The sequence below is a fragment of the Cephus cinctus genome, unplaced genomic scaffold (assembly GCF_000341935.2).
Source record: "Cephus cinctus unplaced genomic scaffold, Ccin1 Ccin1_scaffold0189, whole genome shotgun sequence".
NCBI classification, from domain to species: Eukaryota; Metazoa; Arthropoda; class Insecta; order Hymenoptera; family Cephidae; genus Cephus; species Cephus cinctus.
Window position 1 is genome coordinate 1,255,406 of NW_014332911.1, and position 24,820 is coordinate 1,280,225.

Here is a 24,820-nt window from a genome sequence, read left to right on the forward strand (position 1 = left end):
TGAAGCAAGAAATTGAAAATTTGTTCTCACGACTCAAGATCGTCACTGTAATTTCAAACTTAAATACTGCGCTCAATATATATTAATTAAAGATACAGAAAAAATAATATCGACGAAAAATAAGTAGTGGAAAAGAAACCAGAAAATATATGTATCTAATTACTGCGCTTTAGTAAATCTATGAATTTCGCATGAGGGTCACCTCCAGCAGCTAATGTATGAGAAATCGATTAGAAAATAAAACAAGGAAAGTCGTAAAAACAAATTAATTAATGAACGAGCGATTCAAATTGTTATTATTATTATTATTACTACTCAATTTTCTACAATTGCTCAAGGTACAAATGTGAATGATGAATCATTCATGCGGCTTTTTAGTGAGCCGATCAATTATTTTACTTGCAATAAGAAATCATTACTAGCATCGTTAATAAAATAGGTTATAATAGCTCCCCGCTTTTCTTACGTCATTTACCGCTTTTAGAATTAGGTCATAGCAAAGGAGGACAATGAAAATAATATCGATGAGTAATAGTTTATATTAGCAAATGACTTTTCACTTGAATTACTATCTGAATTGAATTATAATGAAAAATCAAACACTAGCTTATCTATACCCGGAATATCTTTTTGTATAAATAGATAATTCAATATCGCTACATTACTAATTAATTAATACAGACGTTTTTTCCCCGTTTTTATATTGAATTTATCAATCTCGCTTGTTTACGTAATATCTCTCTTAAGTTTCATGATTGCAAGAAGCTTCGAATTCTTTGCCTTTGACTTGGAAGAAACGAACGTCGGCAAATCTCAGCAACTACTTGACGGTAAACGAATGATTTTATTTGAAATGGTTTTTCAAAAATATCTACAAACGCTGCACGGGTTACATTAAAGGACAATTATAAATATTTTACAAATTCGAACGGAATTATCTAATAAATTAATATATAGGTATTTACAAATTCGATATACATAATAATTGTTGGTTACTTTATATAACAGCAAAGAAATTTCTTTACGACGGATGACGTTAAATGTCCACTGTTTACGTGTCGAATAAATAAATACAAGACGTTAGACACTGAACAATGAAATCCAAGGATCATCCATTTAGATTGAAAACGCGTCTGACTTTAATTTTTGAAAACTTCAAATTTGCATTTCTTTCGTAATTTTAATAAACCGTAATTTGTACCATGCAAATGTCACCGACAATTTCATTAACGATTAACATCAAGTATCGTCTAATTATCAATATACAGTTTTTCTTTCTCCATCAAAACCTACGCATTACGGTCATATTAAAAATATCTATGATTTTATAGCCACTGATTAGATTTCTAATACAGTGTTGTAACTAGAGCAAAATATTGCAGTGGCATATAGTAGGTACTAACCGTTTTTTCTTTTAAATTTATTTTAAATGTCGGAGACATGAAATTCGGACGCGTTTGTTAATCTCTACGAAGAATATCATTGTTCGATTATTTATATCACAATATATCACTATAGCCGTAGGAGAATTTCCGAATAATTGCGACAATAAAAAACTTTGAACGTCGTCCAAGATAAATATATGCCTAAACGATGCTGACAAACAAAACAAAGTACAGTAAACTTCGCCGTAAAAAAAAAGAATCAGATCTCATTAAATTTCGCAGGTTTTCTAATTTATCGTCAGACGCTTGGCGCACTTAATTAATTAGACAACTTCGCAATGAGACACTTAGAATCGAATGTGGTTGTTATTTCCGGAAGCAGGTGCGCGGAACTGTCGTCTAGTCCTAATGGAACATACGCAAAAGCAAGATAGATTTTTTTCTTTATAAATAATCAAAAGATACAGAATAAATCAATGCAAACACATTCAACGTATGTAACAGGATAGACAAAAATGTAAATGATTATATATATTTTTCTTTCTCTCGTTACAGTGCTTATGAGATAGAAGCTCGTGCGGTAAACACTGACAGAATCATTGCACAGCTCTTGCCTGTTGGATAATGCAAATTCAATTTTTCTTTCTTTTAATGCACATTGATAAAACGTATACAAGATATTATACGTTCTTCAAGTGAGTTTAATTTACATTGTTTTTTAGGTAGTTTGCATTACACATATCTGTTATTGTATAATCATTCAAGTGGAATAATTAATTATTATCTATGTTAGGGGATGGTGCAGTGCAACAGACAATTCATGCAAGTGACAGTTTTCACGAATTTAATCACAAATGGATGATTCCAATGAATTAATGATCCACTGCAGATTGAGCCACAAGATTTGGATTATACCAAAATGCCAATTGTCTACAAAATGAATTGGATCTTTGCATGACAAAATTTTTACTTCACTTTTAACCCTTGTCTCATAATGACGGTCTCGACTAAAGTTAGCTTTCTTTAAAATGACATTTATTTCTCCTGTCTGTGGCCCAATCTAACACAGTAGAGAGAGGATGAACTATGATTACAAATATTCTATAACAATACAGTGTAAGGATGGTGTAACGATTAAAAAAAAATATATTTTATCAATTTCTCTTTGCAGAAAGTCTGTGATTGCTTCTGAACGTTTGATTAACGCATTTTGATTTTGCCGCATTGCTACTACTGAGTGCAGGCATTAAAATGAGCATGACTGATCGAAATAGACAAACAATATACATAGAAAAATGTCTTTCTACGCTGGTCCAATATTTTATAAAATTACATTAAACCTGTATGTACATTAATACATTCGAGAATCTTTACACGTTCGTTGTATGTGATAAAATCAGAATGAATTGACAGAAAAAAAATTAAACTTCAAATAAGACGTCGAGAGTCGCGTTGAACTTAAATAGAGTAGAACAAAACATAAAATTAAAATTCATCGTAATTCACGATGACACCAATACGCAAGTTAAAAACGTACAGAATGACAAAACAAATATACAAAAATATATCAAGTACTTTGCGTCGTCGAAAAATCATTATGAATTATTGATTTTCTCTCTATTAACCGCTAGAAATATTATTTAAAAATTTACATAGCCAAATTGCACGAGTGGCGCACGTTACACGTATACAGAATGTTCCATGTAACGAGTCGACCAGGTCGAGTAAAGTGACGCCTGCGCTCATTCCTACTATTTGGGAGATTTCAATTAAAGTAAGAACTAGCAAATAAAACCGAATTTCGACCGTTAGTGAACCCTAAGAGTACCAAGAAATAGAGGCGCATGGACATGGACTTTGTCCGAGCCAGGCTACAATCTTATTAGACTCATTATATGGAACACCCTGTATATATGATATATATACACATACTACCATTCATGAATTCGATGTACAATTTCGCAATGTTATTGTACTGAGTATTGCCATCTATATATATACATACGTATAATTTCCCAAATAGAATAAACTAAATTATAACAATTAGCGCGCTAGCACGATTTACATTAGCTCATTAGATCAGAGATCGTTTATCCTGTGATAAGGTAAGATGCTTGTACATTCGATATGAATTCAGAATGGTACAGAAGGTCTATGCCACTGGTCCAACGAAAAGAGATCCTTGCAAAAATATTACAAGCGTCGATTGTCACAAAAAATTTAAAAAAATGTCTCGATGAAAGGAATGACTTGAAGTTGTAGTGAATTCCAGAGTGTTATGTCAGTAGATGTAGTCGTGGGAAGACGTAGTAAAGGGGTAAGACGAGTCAGCGTCATCTGGAAGAAGCTATAGACAAATGACATTATCACGTCTTACCCCGTTGCCACGTATTGCCACGAGTTCACCTATGAACTGTAAGATAAAAATGAGTAAACGTGAAGATAACGAAAGCGAAATATATATTAAGTCAAAATGACGTAAAATAATTGTACTTGATTAAATTCCTGGCAAGCCATATAGCTTAGGTATCGCGTAGCACAGACTATCCGTAATATTCTGGACATGCACAGTATTGATCGCACTGTCAATAAGAAGTAATATTTTTCGTGAAAGAAACATGCGATGAGCAATCAACAAATATTGCCTATTGCGATATTGCATAATGAGAACTAATGACACCGTGTATTTAACAGCTGCGTTAAAGAACGACATGGAAGAAAGTGTAAATTCGCAAACAGAGCACAGACTTGCTACTAAAATAGTACTGGGAGTTTTGAAAAGGCTTAAAATAAGACTGTCCTTTGTCCTAACGGAATACGATGACCACTAATGATGAGTAGAGGAAGCACAACCAGCGGAACTAAGATGTAAGTACGAATCATTTGATATAAGTATCATGCACCTTGCTGAGTCTCTCGTTTTATTCGTATCACAAAATGCATCGTTTGATTTTGGAGCGACATCGTTTATAACGAATTGTCTTTGACACGAGGAAGTCGCAGGTACATGATATCGTCGCACTACGTGCCCAACACGTAAGATACAACAAGGGAATAATAACGACACAACAATCCTATGGGAGTAGATTGTTTAGCGTTACCTGTAGAGATCACGCATTGCCTGGTCCTCTCGAGATGCATTGCGACATGTGTTGAGCTTGTTCTCCAGGGCCTGTGTGACATTAAAATAATAATGATTAGAGCGAGAAAAATTATTCATGACAATAATACAGAAAGCGTAAATCCTTTGCATTAACGTGGCGACTGGGTGTGTTGTCGACGATAACAGTAGAATGAACGATAATGCTGCTTAGATGAGAGAACAGAATACTAATTTGTTAATACATTAAAATTGGTCTGGGCGGAGGGTGACGTGGTGGGTGTTGTTTAGCTTTCTAAAGGTGGTGTAACAGTGCACTAATGGTTTGAAAATGAGGATGTGTTTTAGCAGGTGAAAAGCAAAAGCGTGCAAACGTAAAAGAAGAAAACCAAACGAAGACCTGCAGTTGAACGGAGACGAAAAGGCTTGCAGTGTAGTGTAGGAGATATCAGGTCAGACTTGGTCAGCATTTAGTTGGCCTTGGTTGTTGTCGTATACACTCTACAGGTGTTTCAATCTGAACTGATGGGAGCTCTCTGGTTGGAGTGGTCTTTGTCTTTTTTCCACCGGGACAAGAACACTTCACTCTTCTACAGTCCATGCAGAGCCACCTGTCAAGCTACCAACACACCGACTACGTCACACCCAACTACCGTGACCAGAGAAATGGGGACAGTACTGACATTCTGGGAGGAATAATTTTGTTTTCGCATTGGGTATTGCGCTTAGGAATTGCATTCATTGGTGACAAATACAAAAAGTACGAAGAAAGCCGTGCTGGAAGCCTTGGAATGAGCTACACTAAGTTGGATACAGATTGGGATCTGAGTGACACTTCATGCAGATAGTTTGTCTAATAAAAATGGGAAAATCACTTACCCCAACTTTTCGCATGAGGTCACCGATCATGTTCATTGCCAGTATTCTGGTGCATGGTGCCATTGGCGGATTCATATTGTTATTGTTGTTGTTGTTTGCGATAACACCACCAACAACGCCATTTCCAACTAATAGCAAATGAGAACAGACATATTACAACTACATAATTGTATAGGGTGATGAAAGGATGGGAAACCAAAACCTCAATTAAAAGTGTCTTCATGCAGTGTCTCTTAGATTAATAGAAATAATAAACTTGTATATTTATATCGTTATGTCAGTCTTTATTGCTAACGCAAAACTAATAGCGTTGTATACAAATAGGCTAATGATTCAAATTGACTTGTAAAATTTGTGCTAAAATGTGTATACTTATTAAATAATAAATATAAAATATTAAATAAATAATGCTAGTAAGCCTTAAACAGAGAGCTCAAAAGCTATACTAGATCGAGATGTTAAGGGCAACTGTGGTGCTCTATAAATTATTTGTTTCCTATTCATTGTGTATGCTTTTCTTACATGTCCAAACGATAATAGCTGTTTCGTTTTATGAAGAGCATTACGAATCTTACTTTTCATTGGTGGAGGTGTCGGTGTGTGTATTATACCAGCTGCATTTTGTACTGTCAATGGACTAATTGATGGTGTACACGTTTCCAAATCAACTTGTAGTTTGTTACTGTCAACCACAGTTCGTACTCTATCAGCTGACTTGTCGTTATCGGGTTGTTGTCGTTCGTGAATTTGGATTTCTTGTTTCAAATCTGTAACAACAGAGAAAGAATGCAATTATAAAAGTGTTGTGATATATTGTCACAATCTTAATTTGGACAGTCATACTAACCTCTAATTTCGTCAGTAAGGCGCTGTACAATTACTTTCAAGCCTTCCTTTTCATCCAGCTCAGATTCCAATAAAGCATTCTTTTCAATTGCTAGATTAAATTTAGCCTCTATCTCTTCTTCTGTCACTGTATTTACTCGATTTGCTCTCTCTAAGTCATCATTCTTTTGTTCTAGTTCTCGTATATATTTCATATATTGATCATTTTGGGCTTGCAGTTCTTGTGCTTGTGTTTGAAATATTGTACAATCTGCTGATTGCTGGTCTAATCGTGTTCTTAACTGTTCAATTTCTGTTGCAAGTCTCGAGTTTCTCTGTCTTAATTCTTTATTTGTTTTTTCTGCCTGTTCCAATGATGCCTCGAGTTCTCTCTCAAGCATCTGAGAATTTTCTTGAAATTCCTCTAATTCCCGCTCTACATCTTCTTTCCTGCAATATTGTTTTTTAACTTTAGCTTGACAATTCAATATAAGACTCATTAAAATCACATAAAAACCAAAATAAATATGCTGACCGTTGATGCATCTGTTGAGCAACATCCATCCAATATTGTATTTCTTCATCTTTTGATGAAAATTGGAGTGAATCGATTTCCATCATGACTACGGCTAGTGTGCCCAATTTATGAATCTCTTAAATTATTTCCCAAAAGCAAAGAAATATTATTTTTTATCTCCCAAGCTTCCAGTCCCTTTCGTACATAAGTGCAGGTTCTAGATTAAAAAGAGACAGTTACACGAAATATTCAAAGAGTAATCTGCAATTAGGTTCAAAATCAAAAGTCCATCAATGACTATTACAGCTGCATGAATTATATTTTTACTTTCTAGTTATTCATCACTAATGAAATATTAATATTCAAAATAAAACCTCTCTCCTTGCATTCAGTACTTCTTATGAAAGTAGCGCGTGCCAAGTTACGCAAAACTACATGAGCAAGTTAGTGAATGACGTAAATGAATAACCGTAGCTTCATTTTCAGACAGGTGAATAGAGCTTGGCAGAACAACGTGTTTTCACATAGCAAACATCAATACTATGAAGCGCAATGAAAATGCAAAAGAGAAATGTCCTACATATCAACCACGAAACGCGTCTAAAGTCGCAGATCAGTAAAGAACTAAAACAGGTCTTTGAGAAAGTATCTAGTAATAAAAAGTTGTAGCACAGACACATGTGACATAAATGTCATTACTAATTAATATGAGTCACTGATCGCGCTGCTGGACGTACGAACATTTTTCCGTTACAAGGATCTGCGCAAGCTGTTATATTGGGATCTTAATAAGAACCCAAAATTACATGCTCCTCTTTGACAGTGTGTGGTACTTGGATTGGACTATGCGTTATACTTACAATTCCGAAAATTCTCTAATTAATTGAAGATACGATGTTTACCGATCGCAAAATGGCAGACATGAAAAAACTCCTGGCGCTTCTTGTCGTCTAAACTCGAGAGTCGAACACAGTCGAACGTCGAATAAAGTTGATAAACCATTGTATCTAGATGGCGCTGATTATACCTCACATATTTGCTTTTGGTAAAATTGGATACCAAAAGATAGGCAACAAAAGGGTCCAATATAATAAAAAGAAACCTTTTTGGGACTGAGAATGAAGACTAGTAGATTTTTAGGGCCTTGAGACCTGAATAGCGTGCAATATTGACAAATGCTATAACAACCGCTACGTGTACTTTATTAGCAATATTTTATTTTGTAGTCCTAATCTCTGCGACTGTAAAATTTTATCGCTAAATTAATATATTTAAACGTTATTACCTTCATAATCCTTCCTGGTCATTGAAATTCCAGAAATGTTCTATTATAAAAGTTATACCATTCTGGAGAGGCAGGTTGCAAAGGGCTAGCAGATAGATATAGCCAGGTTTCTACATAGTTGCAGGTAAATAATGAGAGACTCGACCCAAAGCAGCAGGGGATTGGAAATTTAATCTTACCCTTTTATCAGTTTGCTTGGTGTTACATTGTTAGACCTACCTGCAGTGTAATTCACTTTCGTTTATGAAGAATGCATTTCTCAGTATTATATTATTGTCAAGCAAATAATAGTCAGGTCAGACATGTCAATTATGACGAGGAGTAATTAGATACCAAGAATGATGTCGAGTAGACCTGTAAATCAGAATTATATGGTGAGGAATATCTAGATATCAGAAAATACAGCAACACTCGGCTATGCTAGAAATGAAAAAATTTGTTGCCGGGAAATATTCCTACAGTAGTCAAAAAATGGAGAAGCATATGATGCACCGACTCGGATTCATTAATTCTTCCTATTCTCAAAACCGGTTTTCTATACCGAACTTAGAAAATCCAAGGATTTGGGACGTTTGTAGGAATGTGGAAATTCTAAAAGCAAATTCGATTTAGTTCTTTATTGAATGAAACACAGTAAAATACATTTACTGTGCAGCTGCAGTGGATGGAGCTGCAGCTGCTGTTTGCGCCTGTTCCTCGCGGATGCGGTCCTTCTTGAGTTGACCCATGAAGGAAACCTTGTCGGCAGCAGTTTGGAAACGACCGTGTCCAAACTTGGAGCTGGTATCGATGAATTTCAAATTTATCTTCTCCAAGGCAGCTCGTTTAGTGTGCACAAGTAGGGACTGCAGAAAATAATAGTTTTTTAATTTTCTATCTTTTTATATCAGAATGAGTAATTAGTAATACTATTAATGCTCAGTCCTATCATTAAATATCACTTGGTTGTCATAGAGAATATTATTTTGGCTCTATTCGGTGTTCATCATAATTGCAATATACTTGCAATCTAAGCAAACTTTAAGTGAAGTAAAACTTTTACTACTAACCTTACGAAGAGTGATGACACGCTTTTTGGGTCCCATGCAGCAACCCTTGAGCATGATGAAATCATTATTGACTTCACCATAATGAGGGAATCCACCCATGGGGGTGATGGTCTTCTCAGTAAGATCGTACTCGGTGGAAGCGTTGTTCTTGACGATCTGCGACAAAATTTACAAACTTTTGTTAGAGTACGAATTTGTTTTATTATATAAAAGATCTGTTTTGAGATCTTGTAACTTGAATTGGAGGCTCAGAGGTAAAATACAATTTACACTGAGTACTATGGTCAAGATGCTTCATCTAGCCTTGTTAAGTATTATCAATCAACAATTCCACTTTACACGGAAGAATTAATCTGTCACAAGGCTACATGCGTTAGGAATCAATAATTGTACAATTTCCATTACCTTTCCCTCCTTTGTATGGATACCCTGTCCAATGCGGTATATCTTCTTGTTCATTTCAGTACGATGATGGTATCCCTTCTGACCAGCACGAGCAACAGTGAAAGATACTCTGCTAGGATGCCATGCACCGATACAAGCAACCTTTCTGAGACCTTTATGTGTCTTGCGTGGCAGTTTCTTGGTGTGCCACCTGGATGTAACACCTGAACAGAAAAATTAACATGAGTATAAAGAACGTTGAATACTTAGAAGAAACTTTTATTAGTAATAAAAGGTTATCGTTTCTCTAAAGGCTTCAGTAGGAAGGCAGCATGATTTTATCGTCAGAAAATAATCAGAGAATGCACATCATGTTTTTTCATCATATTGCCTGAGAATATATATATCTTTTTTGAATACGATAAATGTAATACATACCCTTGTATCCTTTGCCCTTGGTGACACCAATGACATCAATCATCTCATCGGTAGCAAATACATTGTTTACTGGCACAGGTTTCTCCAAATGTTCACGAGCCCACTGAACCTTCTGGTCAACTGTTCCACCGTTTAATTGAATTTCCATGATGTGAGCTTTCTTTTGACGTTGTTTCAACAACTTCATCTGTTTTCAACAATCTTTTATAAGTTTTAATTCAACGAGATTGTCTTATACAATTTTGATGGTGAAGATAAATTACCTGGGTGTGAGCAATGATGCGGACAACCTTGCAGTACTTGGTGATCTTTTTAAGATCCTTCTCAATAGATTTGCGGCCAAGATCATCTTGCCACTTCTTTGAGGCTTTGGTGAAGGCCTTCTTCTTGCTCTTGTACCTGTGCAGAATCAATGAAAATGTCCGTCTTTTTTGCCTATTCTTATCCCTCTGAAACGTGCCAGCCTCATCGAATCGAGCGGAGGCTGGACACATATGTCGGACTAGCCGTAAGTTAAGCAAAAAAGCTCAATGGCTGTTTCCGAAAAAACTCTCATCGTATGAGTGGAGAGCTAATATATTTTTTATTAAATAGTGAGCACACAACTTTTATGTTACATACATAACTTATACGTGTATCCACATATACTAAAACAAATGTATTTAAAAAAAATATATAACTCACCAGTTCTTGTAGAAACGTCTTCTGCAATCCTCTGAAAGATGCTCGGCCCAAACAGTAGTCAGGGCACGAAGACCGTGAGGAGTTTCGATGTATCCAACAACACCGACTACAATCATGGGTGGTGTTTCAAGGATTGTTACAGCCTCAACAATTTCCTTCTTGTTCACCTCTGTTTATAATATAAAAAATTAATTACTATTTTCAATAACAAACTATTAATAATATAAGATTAGTAAGGAGGGCTGTACACAGCATGGTTTGTCTCAATTGTCAACGCCCAATGGGCTACAAAGAGCTTATGGAATATGCTGTGCCTCCATACACTCCTACAAAGTAGGGGACAGAGATGTTTTTCGATGCTGCAGCTTAGAATATACTGCACAAGATCAAGCAGCTCCATAACTGCAACTGGCACCTGACCAGTACATTACTGTACCTATCTGATACCAGTATAAGCATCGATATCATACAAGAAAACTACCAGATTGAAATATTGAAAATACTCTAATCAGTATCACTCGGTGAGGATACTTACTTGAACCTGGACGATCAGCCTCACGTACAACGTGCGTCATACCAGCCTTGTATCCAATGAATGCCGTCAAATGAACAGGCTTGTTAGGATCATCCTTAGGGAATGCCTTTACTTTACCACGATGACGCTGAGATCTCTTTTTGGGGTAGAACCCCATAGACCCATGACGAGGGGCGCTGAATTTTCTATGAGACTAGAAAAACAAACGGAAATCCACAATGAATCAAGATGGCTAAACAAGTATAATCTTATTTTCGAAATAATTAATTACTCAGACCGCCCTAGAATAATATCTTCAGGGTTATTCAGTTTAAACCATAAACATTAATATCTAAATCATCACTGTGGTGTAGAAAAAGTATTATTTGGATCAAGTGAAAGTTCATGTGCACACGAGGCTTCTACAAGCCCATGGCTTGTACAATTAATTTAGACCTTTAGTAATATGATAAATGGATAAATATTTTGATCAATATAAAGTTAAAGCCTTTTTTTACGGGTATTTGTTTATCAGTGACTCGAGTGTTTAAAGATTTCAAAGATGTTTTTAGATATTATACGGAACACGACGTAACAACTTACCATGGCTCGATCAGCAGAGAAAATGGAGGATTAGATGGTGGGAGGTTTCCTTTTATAGTCTGAGTAAACTGCGTGAAGTTGGCCGGCCAACTTTTATTTTTTAAACTTTTTTTTACTCAAATCGTTTGATAGTCGTTTGATAGTGTTTAATAGTCTTGTAAAAACGTTTGATAGTCAATAGTTTTTTCAGAAAATCAAAATCTGGTGTGAAGTTGGCCGGCACTTTTTTCTTTCTAACCGGATTTTGTTTTTCCAGGGCTCAATCGATGCAAAATCGTTTGATAGTTGCGAATTAATTAATAAAAACGTTTGATAATCCATCGTTTGCAAGAAAAATGAGAAAAACCATATGCGAATTCGCATATGGTTTTGGACTATCAAACGAACCAAGCAATGGACTATCAAACGTTTTTATTAATTAATTCGCAACTATCAAACGATTTTGCATCGATTGAGCCCTGGAAAAACAAAATCCGGTTAGAAACAAAAAAGTGCCGGCCAACTTCCAATCAGATTTTGATTTTGATTTTCTGAAAAGACTATTGACTATAAAACGTTTTTACAAGACTATCAAACACTATCAAACGACTATCAAACGATTGGAATAAAAAAAAGTTTAAAAAATAAAAATTGGCTGCCCAACTTCACGCAAGTTCTGAGTAATGGTAGTGACAGTAGTGCCAATTCATACATTAATATTACTAGAAACTAGATAAAATATGACTAGATTTTCTTTAGTATAGTTTACTAAAGTTTGTTCATTATTTAAGAATACGCTATGACGCAGTCGCAAGACCGTTGAGGACCATCCGACCTCACGTCTGCACACGACTGTATTGGTTTGGATGTTTCGTAGGATTTTGTCGTATTAGATTATTAAATTTTTACTTTTAAACTGAGATAATATTCATATTACGGGGAATAAAAATATTATTGAAAAATGGAGGGCGGACGCAGTCCTATGGACAGATTTGCCAATGCGGTGTATAATCTTTTGGATGGCCCTGTGACATTCGTACATGGTATTACCTAATCACTTCTCTTAGGTTATAGATATTACATACCATTTGTTGTTTTATTAAGGTTTAATTGTTGCTAAAATTATTATGTTTAGATAAGATCGTTAAGCCGAATCAACAATACTATCCATGGTATCATCAGAAATTTCGACGTGTTCCTACCATCGATACCTGTTACACTGATGATCCAGTTTGCTTCTTCGAAGCAAATATACAATTCCGGCGTGACAAGTAAATCTTCCTAGTGTTTGTAGATTCTTCTTTGATAAGAATTTCATATTGTACTTTAATGCTATGTGCATGAGTTTCTTCAAATGCATAGTTCACTATCTGTGTTTCAGGGCAGTCGATTCTGAAATTCTTAATATAATGAGAAACCGATACGAAGACTGTGTAGTTTATCATGGAATAGATATAGAGAAATGTAAACCTCTGCATGAGTTGTATGAAGATGCAGCTGGAGCCTGGTTTGCAAAATGTAAAATACTCCACATTTTCGTATTCCAAATGTTAATTCAAAGTTATGATATTAAAATCAATGTCTGTTATAGATGGAGATCTAGGTGCAAAAGGTAATGTAAAGGTTGCTTTCATGAAACAAAAACATCGTATGGTTTGGGAAAGAAGACATGGACCAGTCGGTTCTGGTATGAAAACAGATGATTAGCATTGTCATCCATGTAGAGTTATTGTTATACCAATGTTGTATGTAACATTGAAAAACCAAGCGATAATCTCGCTTTAGTAAATTAAACGCATTGTCAACTAATTGTACAGAAACACTGAAAAAATAGAGATCATACATACAGCCATAGTTAGTATCACTTTTTATTGTTTCATAAACTGACGCCTTTCCTCTGAATTATTTTAATACTTCATTGTATACAAAACATCTATATCTAATGTAGACGCATATCAAATTAATCTATTAAATACTAATTAGGAAAAGGAGGATGAAGGATAAGATAGATGTAGGTATTTCTTCACATTTTATATCATTTATCTGCCTCGTTATTAAAGTAAAATCAGTTTTTCAACAACTGATTGCACTTAGGGTTCATAATTAGGTCCCTACAATGCATTTCGTTTATCCAACAGCTTACACGACCATTAGCCAAAGTTCACATGGAAAAAGAAAGATAGCAAATACTTTTTTTCCCATAAAGATATTTCTTACGTAAAAGAATGAAAAAAAAAGGTCTAGATTATTTTCCCACGAGATAGAAGGAAAATCAATCAAATGAGTATTGCGTTTTGTCCTCGACTAATAGAAACCGTAAGCCGGTACTTAAATCGGCGATGATAATAATAAATTTGCAAGAATCCATGGTTTACGCAATAAATATTTAACACAACAAAATCATATGAAGCGATATAGTAATAAATAAAATTTTGTGATCGTTTTACAAAACCGCGCAGCAAGCGCGAAGCCTTGCAGCCGCATCAATACCGACTTACATCAATACCGTTTATACATTAAGCGTCGGCGGATTAATTAACAATTAATATTATGCCTTAAATGACTAACAAGCAATGCATCCGAATCCGATAAAAGTGATTGTCTACCTAATCGAATAAGCATTCGGGATGAAATTGATATCGACTTATACTTATGAAATACGTAGCTGTGTGATGCGATAATGGCTCCACCCCGTCTTGCCGGCAAATATTTCATACATAATGTTAGCATACGTGCTCGATTAAAATATCGCCTATATCAAAATAAAATTAACAATCACTCCACATCGCTCGTAACAAACGATAGAAAAAATGATCGAATTACCGAAAGGATAAAACATTTACAATTACGCATACGCTCCTGTTGTCTTTTCAGAATTAAAATTTACGCAAGCGACTCTCCGACCGAACAGGGAGATTCAGCAGGGATCTAAAGAATGAAACCGCGAAGTAACCACATACGGTTTACGGTAAAATATCCTTATGGCATATTTATCTAATATAACCGTACCAATATCTTATATATATAATCTTACCGTACTATATTACATACTAAATATTATAAATGTTTCCCTGATTAAAAGCGCACCGACTCCATGTAATTAGACTTATCATTGAGCGCTGCCTTAAATTACGTCTTCGTGATTGATTAGAAAAATATAGTGTAATTTTGAAAAGCTAATCAATCCCATGACAATCAAAAAAAAAAAAAGAAAAAATCTTATAAAATCAGGTGCAGTATACGTATAAAAAAAGAGTGGACTGATCACAATAGTAAAACAGAAAAAAAATCCTAGTGGTTTCTTTTTGTGTACAAGACGGAAAGAACTAAGGATGGGTCAAAGATCAATCGCATGGATCCAAATCGCTGGATTTCCAGCGTGATTCTCGTTCTCTTTATAGTTTGTACTAGAAACGAATATAATACATAATGTAAAAAGAGCGTTAATATACATATTACGTTTTTGTGAGATCATCGTTCACGAGGAGATCCAGCTCCATAATGACTTCTAGCATTAGGGAACATAAAATGGACCATTCACTGGAATCTCATATTGTTTTTCCCCCCCAAAATAATTAGACCGATCTACGGCGTTATTTAATTTCGCAATTTAATTAGGAGCATCGTCACTCGTCACGTCGCCCCATTTTGCAAAAAATTTTAACCACGTTATCGGTATTCATTTCTTATCACAGTCTTGATATATGCAACGCGAATTTAATGCGTAATTTGTTCGATAATAAATGCCGCACGTGCATTATACGCTCTCAAAATTTTCTTCATTGCTTTCACCCTTTTTTTTTTCTTTCTTTCCTGTTTTCGTATATTATTATGCACTGTTTTACTGGATACTATGTAATACTGTTACTTTACAGAGGATCAGTAACGTGTAAGAGAGCTGAAGGCGAAAGGCGAATGATATTGTATATCAAGAGAAGTGAGATTTTTAAAAATATTTTCAATGAAACGAATGAAAAAAATTGTATGGCATACGACTACCGATTTATGAGTAAGAATTTTCGGTATCCAACTGAGAGCGAAGCTGGCCTACCGAATCTTTATGCAATTAATGGTTTTATTTCTGATAATAAAATTGAAACGCGCAAATTCGCACGGGGCTCCATTTTTGGCATTAACATTTAATCTTCTCATTGAGCAGCCTCGTAAATCTTAGGCTTTGAAATTTTCTTGATATTCGTACGCTTCTTCAATGCTTTCGCTCACGAGTCGATTGGCTGGTTGAACTGGGCAGCTAGACGACGTTTCCCTGAGAATACTAAGTTTAATAAAAACTATCGTCACTCAGCTGTCATTTCTGAACAGCACTTCATTTTCCCGGAATGTACTAAAGTGAATTAAAAATAAGAAATGATACTCACAGCGTTTTGTTGGTGTACTGTCGACCCGGTTGGCATCGTGATCAGTACTATTCTCCTCCTGGAAAGCCGCTGGTACTTCTATTGGCTTTGCGTTCGTATCCGTAATCTTTGACACGTCGTCCTTGACTATTGGGGTACCACCCTTATTGTCTACTGCGAGTCCAATTTTTTTAGGAGTCAACGACATCGAAGGCAATGGCAGCTCTGAGGGGTGAGGTGCGACGACTAAATTTCTATTCGATGAGAAATAAGGGGAAGTGCGTGGATTCAAAGGATTTGCAGCAGCTGGTAGTAGATTTTTCGTTGGCGACAATAAATTTGATAGAATGTCTTCTCCAGGCATTTGATTCCATTGTGGCAGAGTAAATGCTGGCACCTGGACAATACAAATATAAGAAAGTTAATTTTAATATTTAAAGAACGCCATTTTACCAATACTTACATCCACATTGGTAGCGTGCTCGTGTTGGGAATATACATAATTAGGAGGACTGGACCAAACTGATGAATTCCAAGGCTTCTGCTTGCTTGTCTCCTCCTAAAATATAAATGAACAAATATAGAAGAGGAAAGCAAAGCAATTTTGCGGTAAATAAGAAACATACTGCTACAAAGGAATCTGGTTTAGGTGGCGACGGTGGCGGCACCGGAAGTTCCTTGCATATTACAGGAGCGCGAACGAGACTCTTAAGGAAACATTCACCACTGCTTTCCAGCACAGGCCATTTATTGGATGTCGCAGTGTTTGGCATATTGGACCAATCGGTTTCCTCCTTCTTCTCCCAAACATCTGTATCCTCCTTCTGCTTCCAAGTATTTTGAGAACTGGCAGACTGTGCTGGCCACTTGTTACGTTCCTCAGAAGTAATGGAAGCATTGGAGGCATTGGCACGAGACGAGGTATCGCTCTCAAAGGATTCATTGCTGGAATCTGTATCACGATAAGGCGAAGTGGACGAAAAAGTCGATGGTAAGGGTATTCCCACTGCTGTAATAAGAAAAAATAAAAACGATTGAGATCAGTGTAATTAAAGTCTCTGTTAATAATTATTAAATCATTTTGACTTACTGGCTAGCTTCTTATTAAGATGCATGATCTTCTTTTTGTTTCGTGTATCCTTTATTATTACAGTACATGGTAACGCTCGGAGTAGGGCTGAAAGTGTAGGGAATCCATATTTTGCAGCTCTTACTGCTGATCCTATCACAGCCAAATAGGCACTTTCGAACTGAGACATGTTTAAGGAGCCACCGTGCCTGATCATCACTTGATATAAGTTACAGGCAAAGCAGTAGAGAGGTGTCAGCTGGATAAACCGTTCGCCATTTGCAATTGTAAACTAAAAAACATAAAAGATTAGACTATTTAAAAACCACAGACAAGGAATATTGTTTAACAGTGAAATTGTTTACCTTCACTATACCAGTAAGCTCCTTCTCGACTTCATCAAGATTACAAGAATGAGCATAGTACTGAGAATAAAATCTTTCGAATTCCTTTACTGAGACACGATGGTCAGGTTGATCCATTAATATTCGACGACATTGTAATGCTAATTCTTGTAAATGGGATTTATCGACAGACTGAACAACTGGTCCAGCTGCTGTACGAATAACCTAAGATGGTAAATGATACAATGTGTTTTAATTATTCATAGAAAATATTCCAACCTTCTATAAATGTTTTTATATCTCCAATTACCTTGACAGTGGCTGACAGTTTTTCAATGAGTTGCAACATGGAGTTGCAATCAAATAATTCTGGACGCAGGGCATAACCAAACTGTCTGAGGAAAGCCTGAGAAATGCTAGTAACGCTAAGACCATTTCTGGATCTTGATACTAATTTTGATATCTGCTCGCCAAGAACACGAAGACCCTCTTTCTCAGTGAGAACGATGCGTCTCTCTCCACCATTTATTTCCTCAATTCGCACGATATTCGGAATGGCTTCGAAGAGTTCAATAAGTTTTGTAAAACCGTAATCGGATACGCGACATTGATGACCAAAATGATGATGATAGGACGGTACGAATTTGTTGAAAAGCATTCTACATTGTGGAGCATGTCTCAATAGCTCAATAACCTTTAAATGAAGTATTTATTAAACATCGATATTTTACTTGATCAAATTAATTATAAAGAATATTCTAGACATCTTCCACTGTCCTTACCTCAATAGCAAATTGTTTAGTACGCTCAATTTCCTCTGGAGTCTGTTCTCGTTTAGGAATGGCAATCATTTTATCGTCGCCATTAAAATTGGTTACCACCACTGTATTCTCAGATACTTCACTCAGGATATCTCCTATCTCGCAAACACCATAATCAACAACGTCCCAGGGTTTACCTAATGCAATTCACCATGGAAATGAAGTATTATCCTCTTTCTTTGTTGGTAAAAAAAATTATTCAACGTGTTTTATTTACCTATTACTCTGGAATAGACACTTGGAAATTCGGAAAGTGCTACTTGCTTACTCGCTTGAGCCTTCAGTACTCTTAATAAATCAGATGTAAACCGGCGGACTTGTGCACGATGTGAAAGTGTCACAACACGTTTATCTCCTTCGCCCATTACCTATTAATAAATGTATAGATGATGCAAGTGAGCTGAAGAGGTGAAAAATGTTCAATAGCCAAAAGAATATAAACCTGCACTGTGTGCGTGAGAGCTTCGAGAAGATCAATTAATTTTGTAAAACCATAATCAGCCACTCGACACTGTCTGCCAAAATGATGATGATAGGCTGGTATGAAACGATTGAATAGTAATTGACAATGAGGCGCTGTTTTTAAAAGATCCACCAGTTCACGGCTAAACAGAGCCAGCTGATTTGCCAGTGGTGGACTGACACACTTATTTTCTATGAAACAAATAGAATTTGATTATTAAGAGAATTCAATTTATGAAACTCGAACGCTTTGCTTCAGATGTTGTTTATTTACCTTCGTGACTGTCATCGTTACCCTTGCTTCCTACTCGAACAATGTGCTTGACAGAGCCAACACCTTGTTTCAAATCAATAGATTGCAAACACGACACAAGATGTTCCAAAGGAACTCCATTCTTATCTATGTCTAATGATTCCTTGAATTCTGCTTCGTAGCAGTTTGACAAGCTAAGAAATATATACAGAAATTCATTAAGAATTGTTAAGGAAAATCTAAAATATTACTAGAAAACATTATTCACCTGGGTAACGGTAAGCTGCCATTATGTGATATGAGTAATTGATGTATACGAGTGGCAAGAACACTCAATGATATTTTAACATTCGGTAAGGAAGCCATTTCCTGCTCTGCCCATCCTTTATCAGACCATGGCTTTTGAGTATGGATTATACAATAAGGAAAGTCAAAATTTCCATCCTGAATAGTAAAACCCAGAAAGCAAATAATGTTTAGATGAAAGTACCAATGAATAACTAATTGTGCAATAACGTTTAAAAGAATCAGATAAATCAAGTCGCTTCTAGCAATTATCAAAGTTTATCCATAATAAAAGGAACTCAAGTTGAGCTCGACTCTCATTACAGTAACTCAAACTCGGCCTCTCAATTGTCATCAGGGTAATTATCGCAGTAGAAGTGACAAATGTCAATAAAGTGTTTTCAAATATAACTAATACTATCGACAGACAAATTATAACGAACCTGAGTATTATTGCTGAAACAAGGTGATGGAGTGTTCCTGTGATCAGGATTCAAGGAAACCATCCTTCCATCAGGATCTTCGGTAATAATACAGACATCCTTCATCTTATACAATTCGGAAACACTGATCGAGATCATAAATCGGCTCTCGTACATTTCGCGCAGTTTAAACAGGGGCAGCTTGTGTCCGGGTACTTCTTGAAGAAGCATCACAATATGTGAACGAACCAATTGCGGATTGGGCCCACCCGTGTGAGCATAGGAGATAAGAATTCGCTTGTAGCCAACTTTGCGACGATGCAGTTGCGATATGGCGTATTGCGCCTCCGGAAGTGAGGGAACTTTAACGTTGGCCGCAAAGTTACCGTCAGATTGCATAAAGACAGACACGTGCAAGACCTGAATGCATTGATAAAAATGATAGAGAATGTACAATCCCATCTACACACGTATAGTCAATTATTATTGCTTGACTCACCATTACGTGTTCCATGAAAATGGATGATAAAATTCGTTTCATCTCTTTTGGATCAATATTTTGATCTAAATTTGTGACTTGAAGTTCGATGGGAGTGTAACTACCATTGGCCGCGTTGTTTCCGTTGCGATTATTTATAGGATTGAAAAACTTCTGTTGGAACAAATTTATTTTCATTTTCTTCTTAGACTTTGATGCAGGATGATTTATTAGTTTATTAAAATAATTAAAATAATTTATAATTAACTCACCTCGACCTCCTCATTCTCCGGATCACTTTGATAATATGGGGACGTACGACTTGTCTGATGACCCATTGATTGCAAAATTGTGCAATCATAAGGAGATGGAGTTCTTCGTTGCGTGCCAGGTTGTTGATTCTGTAGGACACATTAATTAAAATATTTATACATAAGTACTTAACACAACAATATATTGGTTGATCCAATAAATATTACGTACCTGTCCATTCCATTGATTATCTCGTCCCTGTATACTATACATTGGAGATGGACTGCGACGTTTAAAAGAATGTGATTGTCCGTAACCTGAAGACAATATAAAATTAGAATCCCTTAAAATATTTAAATTTTCAAACAACTTCAAAGTTTCAAATTTGAATGAAGTACCATTTCCACTGAAATTTGGAGGCGCTGGGAAGTAATTTGATCTAGGATTATTCCAATCAGAGGAGTGAGACAAAGAGCTGTGAGACCTTCGAATTCCCCTGAGACCATCCGGAGTACGAGAACCTCCTCTATTATCGTGGGAAACTCCATTGTCACGACCCTGTGATGCTTGTGATCGTTTTCCAAGATTCTTTGCACGATCATTCTGAAATGTCCATATTTTAAACGCCCAAAATTTCGCCGAATTTTTAATATTATAAAACTAAACTTACACCATATTGTTCGTCCCAGAATCGTGCAAATTGTTGTGGTCCTGTAACTGGCCAGACTACAGGAGACTGCGATCTGGGAAGTTCGTTGTACGATCTGCTAAAAGTGCCATCATTAGTATTGGAGCAATTTCTACTAATGCATACAGGTGGTGGTTGAATCATTCTGCAAAATGAACAGAAAAAAAGCACAAAGTAGTATAAAGGATGCCACAGGTATTTATCTTTTCTTTAATTTAGGTTATATATCAGATAAGATCAAAGCTTCTTTAAGTCACAGCTCGAGTCAAGTAAGGACTATTGCAGTCAACTCACGACTCTAGAGCTCCATCTCGGAATATCATCATTGAATAAAACAAATAATTATATTTTGTTTATATAAAATTACATAAAAAAAATAAGTGGACATACCCAGCTGATGCAGTAACTGGTGTACAATGTACTCCACTCCAACCAGAATAACCTCCAACGACAGGAGACAAAGAGTGATAATGTGGAGTAACGGGGAGACTCCTGGCACCACCAATTGAGGAACTCGCACTGTACATTGGTCTAGGTGATCCAGCAGCAGCTTCGGAATCACTAGCCGTATATTCACGCGCTAAAGAACTACCTGCAAGATTTTGAAAAACAATGTGTAACGATGACTGATCTCCATCCTGATTAGGAGTGTTAACAAATTGTAAGACTAGCAGCAGATGATCAGTTATAAAAGCATGGGTGTGATGCAGGATTCAAATAAAATTTTTCAGGGTCAAAGCTGGCAAGTGCGAAAATATTTATAACCATTGATCAGAGACATAGAGTTTCGAGTAAACAATAAAAACAGGCAGGAGAAATTCAAACACAGGAATAATGGAAAAGACAGCTCACCTCGTATCTTCCCGGGATAAGCTTCTTTATTCTTGGGAAATCTCACGAAAATCTCAGATCCGAATACGTGCTCTCCGTCCATACGTTTCTGAGCCCTGTTTAGAACGAAGGAAGAGTTTAAAAAAAAAAAAGAATGAAAAAAGAGAGAAAGGACAAGTTGTTATTCACGGTCAAAGTCAGCTGAGTTTATTCGGAGAATTCGACTTGCTTGTGAAGAAGAGGAATATGTACGATCTTTAAATAAATTTTAAATGTCTCTTTCTGGCGAGCTGACGATGTTACTTGATGTTATTAGAATCAAATATCTTCGCGCTTATCAAAAAACGGCTTCGGTTTTTTTATGAAATTGTTAAACGTATTACCAGAGTTGAGTACATGTAGTCCAATCATGAGGTCAGGCGAAGACAAACATACGAATTATTGAAACAATAAATTAATATCAATCAAAACTTAATGGATAAATGGATCTTTCTCGTTTTACAGCACTATATACCCATATATACGAAATATATTGACAAACACTTTAACGTTAATAATCGTTAAAACTATTATTTGTACGATGACCAGTGACGATGCGTAGAATTCGTTACATTGCTGTTCGCCCTTTCAAATTTACCATTATTTATACCTTAATCCCTACTCCTAATATTGAGCAAGTCAATCTAGAGATAACTTTTTTTTCCTAATGTAAATACAGATATTTCTATTCGCCAAGGTGGTATTTTGCAGGAATAAGCGCGCCAGTTTAAGTCCAACTTCAATTGGATTGTTAATATAGCATGTAGAATTTAATGATTATTTTATAGATGATTCATTTTATAATTATGTATGGATTTATGCCATTATTTTACATACCTTATAGCACAGTCATGAGAGGTAAAACGTACTGTAGCTGAATTCGAATAAACTCCTATAACTCGACCACCAGAATTACTTGATAGCTGCTTAAGTCGACGTTTAATAGCTACTACGTCCTTATCTTTAGGGAGATTATAGACTAGCAGGTCGAAGTTTTCTGCAACCTGAAAAATAAAGTTAAAAAGGTAGGAGTGCTTAGAATTCAACTAAGTAAAAATAAGGAAATTGGAAAAGTATACGAATTGATATTAGCAGAGGAGACATGAAACACAAAGCACCAATGAATAATGAAAATGAACATGTCTATGAGCACGGTCTAGGAAAAATATAATATTATGGGAAATCAAGAGGTTGGAAAAAGTAATATTAAAATTATTAGAATAATTTATTACTTTAGTGCAAAAGAAACTCTGAAAATTAATAAAAAATCTATTTACCTTCGTGGGATTTCGGGACGGCAGTGGTTCCATCAGTTCCATGAAATTGTAATGCTCATTGGCACAGAGTATCAGAGCCTCGGAGGTATGTTCCTTGTGCAGGAGTATCACGTGTATCTTTTTTCTGTGCCGCAGGTCACTTAGATCTGCAGCAAAATCAATATCACCGGATATTAAAATTATAGCTGCAGGACTACCATGTGTATCAGCGAATCTTCTTATGGATTGTCGGAGTTTTTCATCAGCAGCATTTTTACAACTTGATGCGACGTGTATTAAATTGACCTAATGAATAGTAATAAAAATATTGTACACACGTCTTTTTATAGTCAAATATAAATTTATTATCCTTAAATAAATAAATGAATTACCTGAGCATCGTTCAGCTCTTGGATAACCTGTTTGTTTTCCTTGTAAACGTCACAGACTACAATAAACTCTGCTTCTCTGTAGCCAGAGAAAAATTTTTCTCGAATTACTTGAGTAACCGCCACAGCTGACCTTCCTTTGGGAACCTGAAAAGAAATGGTTGCACGAGTTCCTGTTCAATTATGAAAAATGCACAATAAACGATTTTACTGACCTGGCAGTTCTCAATATCCCAGAAAACTCCGATTGGAGGTAAGCAGTTTGATAAAGAGCCTGAGTTAACTGGACTTCCACAATGAAGAAATGAGCAGTCATAGTGGTAGCGTCTAAAAGACGGCGGAGTCGCCATACCTCTGTACTCCAATTGCGTATCTGTGTCATTTTCAGTGCTTGTCGCCGATGCAGCTTGAGTACTATGGACCTCAAGCTGATTAACAGGTTGTGAACTCTTTAAGGTTGACAGAAGTTCAAGAAGTTTCTCATTCAGCCCTTCTATTTCATCATCACTTTCTGCACAAAAGCGCACAAAAAAGTTCCTGACTGCCATGTGCTCTAACTATCGTATCACCCAGCATGCCAGTTAATCGGCTGTTGAAACATACAAATATTAAAGATTATAATTGCAAGATTATTTGACTTTAATTGATTTAGGTGAAAGATCAGTAACTATACGAAGCAATGTAATAGCATAATAATAGTAAATACAAAAATATTATATCCATTTGTTTACAAAATATTTAATTCAACCACTCAAATCGGAAACATTCCTGAATTTAATAATGATCTAACAAAAATGATTAAATAATAACACGAATGATATACGTAACAATAAGTATATTTTTTCCATATACGTAAAACCTGAGTTCAGAGCAAGAAAATAATGCTCTTAGCTCCACATTAGCTGAGAACTCAACCCATCGTAACTTTTAATTGAAAAAATATAATATGAAAGAATTATCAATTTTAGCGTCCTCGCCTAGCTGGTGCGTCTCTTCTCAACATAAAATTATGATTCGTCCACTGCTGTGAGTAAATACGTCAGAGATTGTAAGATGCAATACATTTAAACGTTTCACTATCCATACAGTTTGCTAGAAGAATCAATAAGATAGATGGGTGAGATATAAAATATTTCCATTCTCATCTCCAGTCAACAAATGCAATACGCAAGTGCAACAAAACTTCCGGAAGTTGCAATTTCAGACCTCTGGTGCATGTGACGTCAATTAT

General features: G+C 35.8%; 4 protein-coding genes, 1 long non-coding RNA gene and 1 other non-coding gene across 14 annotated transcripts; 2 read left to right on the forward strand and 4 right to left on the reverse strand.

Annotated features, from left to right (window-relative positions):
- Positions 1-269: 269 nt before the first annotated feature.
- LOC107264680 (nuclear distribution protein nudE homolog 1-A) lies at positions 270-7,723 on the reverse strand. 5 transcript variants are annotated; one of them, XR_003058850.1, is made up of 8 exons: positions 7,567-7,723; positions 6,725-6,923; positions 6,212-6,639; positions 5,940-6,131; positions 5,365-5,492; positions 4,886-5,104; positions 4,487-4,557; positions 270-1,790 (listed from the first exon to the last, which is right to left on the reverse strand). XR_003058850.1 is itself a non-coding variant. In XM_015733198.2 (7 exons), the coding sequence occupies exons 2-7, from the start codon at positions 6,808-6,810 to the stop codon at positions 1,733-1,735; spliced, it is 963 nt and encodes a 320-aa protein (XP_015588684.1). In that variant the 5' UTR covers positions 6,811-6,923; positions 7,567-7,723; the 3' UTR covers positions 270-1,732. The 5 variants fall into 5 exon arrangements, 1 of the variants encoding a protein (XP_015588684.1); XR_001537006.2 differs by having other exon boundaries at positions 270-4,557; XR_001537007.2 differs by lacking the exon at positions 7,567-7,723 and adding an exon at positions 7,287-7,389 and having other exon boundaries at positions 270-4,557.
- Positions 7,724-8,593: 870 nt separating this feature from the next.
- LOC107264679 (60S ribosomal protein L3) lies at positions 8,594-11,815 on the reverse strand. The gene is made up of 8 exons (XM_015733197.2): positions 11,664-11,815; positions 11,082-11,274; positions 10,547-10,715; positions 10,126-10,261; positions 9,863-10,049; positions 9,446-9,648; positions 9,041-9,196; positions 8,594-8,836 (listed from the first exon to the last, which is right to left on the reverse strand). The coding sequence occupies exons 1-8, from the start codon at positions 11,664-11,666 to the stop codon at positions 8,636-8,638; spliced, it is 1,248 nt and encodes a 415-aa protein (XP_015588683.1). The 5' UTR covers positions 11,667-11,815; the 3' UTR covers positions 8,594-8,635.
- Positions 11,349-11,424, reverse strand: LOC112493910. Its single transcript, XR_003058857.1, has one exon. It is a non-coding gene; the product is annotated as a small nucleolar RNA U43 (small nucleolar RNA).
- A 619-nt stretch (positions 11,816-12,434) lies between the features above and the next one.
- LOC107264639 (NADH dehydrogenase [ubiquinone] 1 beta subcomplex subunit 10) lies at positions 12,435-13,496 on the forward strand. The gene is made up of 4 exons (XM_015733120.1): positions 12,435-12,685; positions 12,778-12,913; positions 13,024-13,160; positions 13,234-13,496. Exons 1-4 carry the CDS (start codon positions 12,604-12,606, stop codon positions 13,347-13,349), a joined length of 471 nt encoding a protein of 156 aa, XP_015588606.1. The 5' UTR covers positions 12,435-12,603; the 3' UTR covers positions 13,350-13,496.
- A 511-nt stretch (positions 13,497-14,007) lies between these two features.
- On the reverse strand, positions 14,008-24,722 carry LOC107264634 (meiosis regulator and mRNA stability factor 1). Of its 5 annotated transcripts, none has more exons than XM_025081906.1 (25): positions 24,567-24,722; positions 23,805-24,178; positions 23,593-23,736; positions 23,222-23,506; positions 22,782-22,948; positions 21,927-22,021; positions 21,465-21,666; positions 21,057-21,219; positions 20,785-20,989; positions 20,618-20,703; positions 20,407-20,535; positions 20,156-20,308; positions 19,678-20,076; positions 19,218-19,393; positions 18,971-19,143; positions 18,677-18,888; positions 18,452-18,602; positions 18,196-18,371; positions 17,724-18,107; positions 17,435-17,638; positions 17,091-17,361; positions 16,627-17,009; positions 16,464-16,559; positions 16,022-16,397; positions 14,008-15,934 (listed from the first exon to the last, which is right to left on the reverse strand). In XM_025081906.1, the coding sequence occupies exons 2-25, from the start codon at positions 24,135-24,137 to the stop codon at positions 15,813-15,815; spliced, it is 5,085 nt and encodes a 1,694-aa protein (XP_024937674.1). In that variant the 5' UTR covers positions 24,138-24,178; positions 24,567-24,722; the 3' UTR covers positions 14,008-15,812. The 5 variants fall into 5 exon arrangements, with proteins under 5 accessions (XP_024937674.1, XP_015588590.1, XP_024937673.1 ...); XM_015733104.2 differs by having other exon boundaries at positions 14,008-15,918; positions 24,418-24,722; XM_025081905.1 differs by having other exon boundaries at positions 24,418-24,722.
- LOC112493907 lies at positions 22,840-23,618 on the forward strand. The gene is made up of 2 exons (XR_003058851.1): positions 22,840-22,969; positions 23,357-23,618. It is a non-coding gene; the product is annotated as an uncharacterized LOC112493907 (long non-coding RNA).
- Positions 24,723-24,820: the final 98 nt, after the last annotated feature.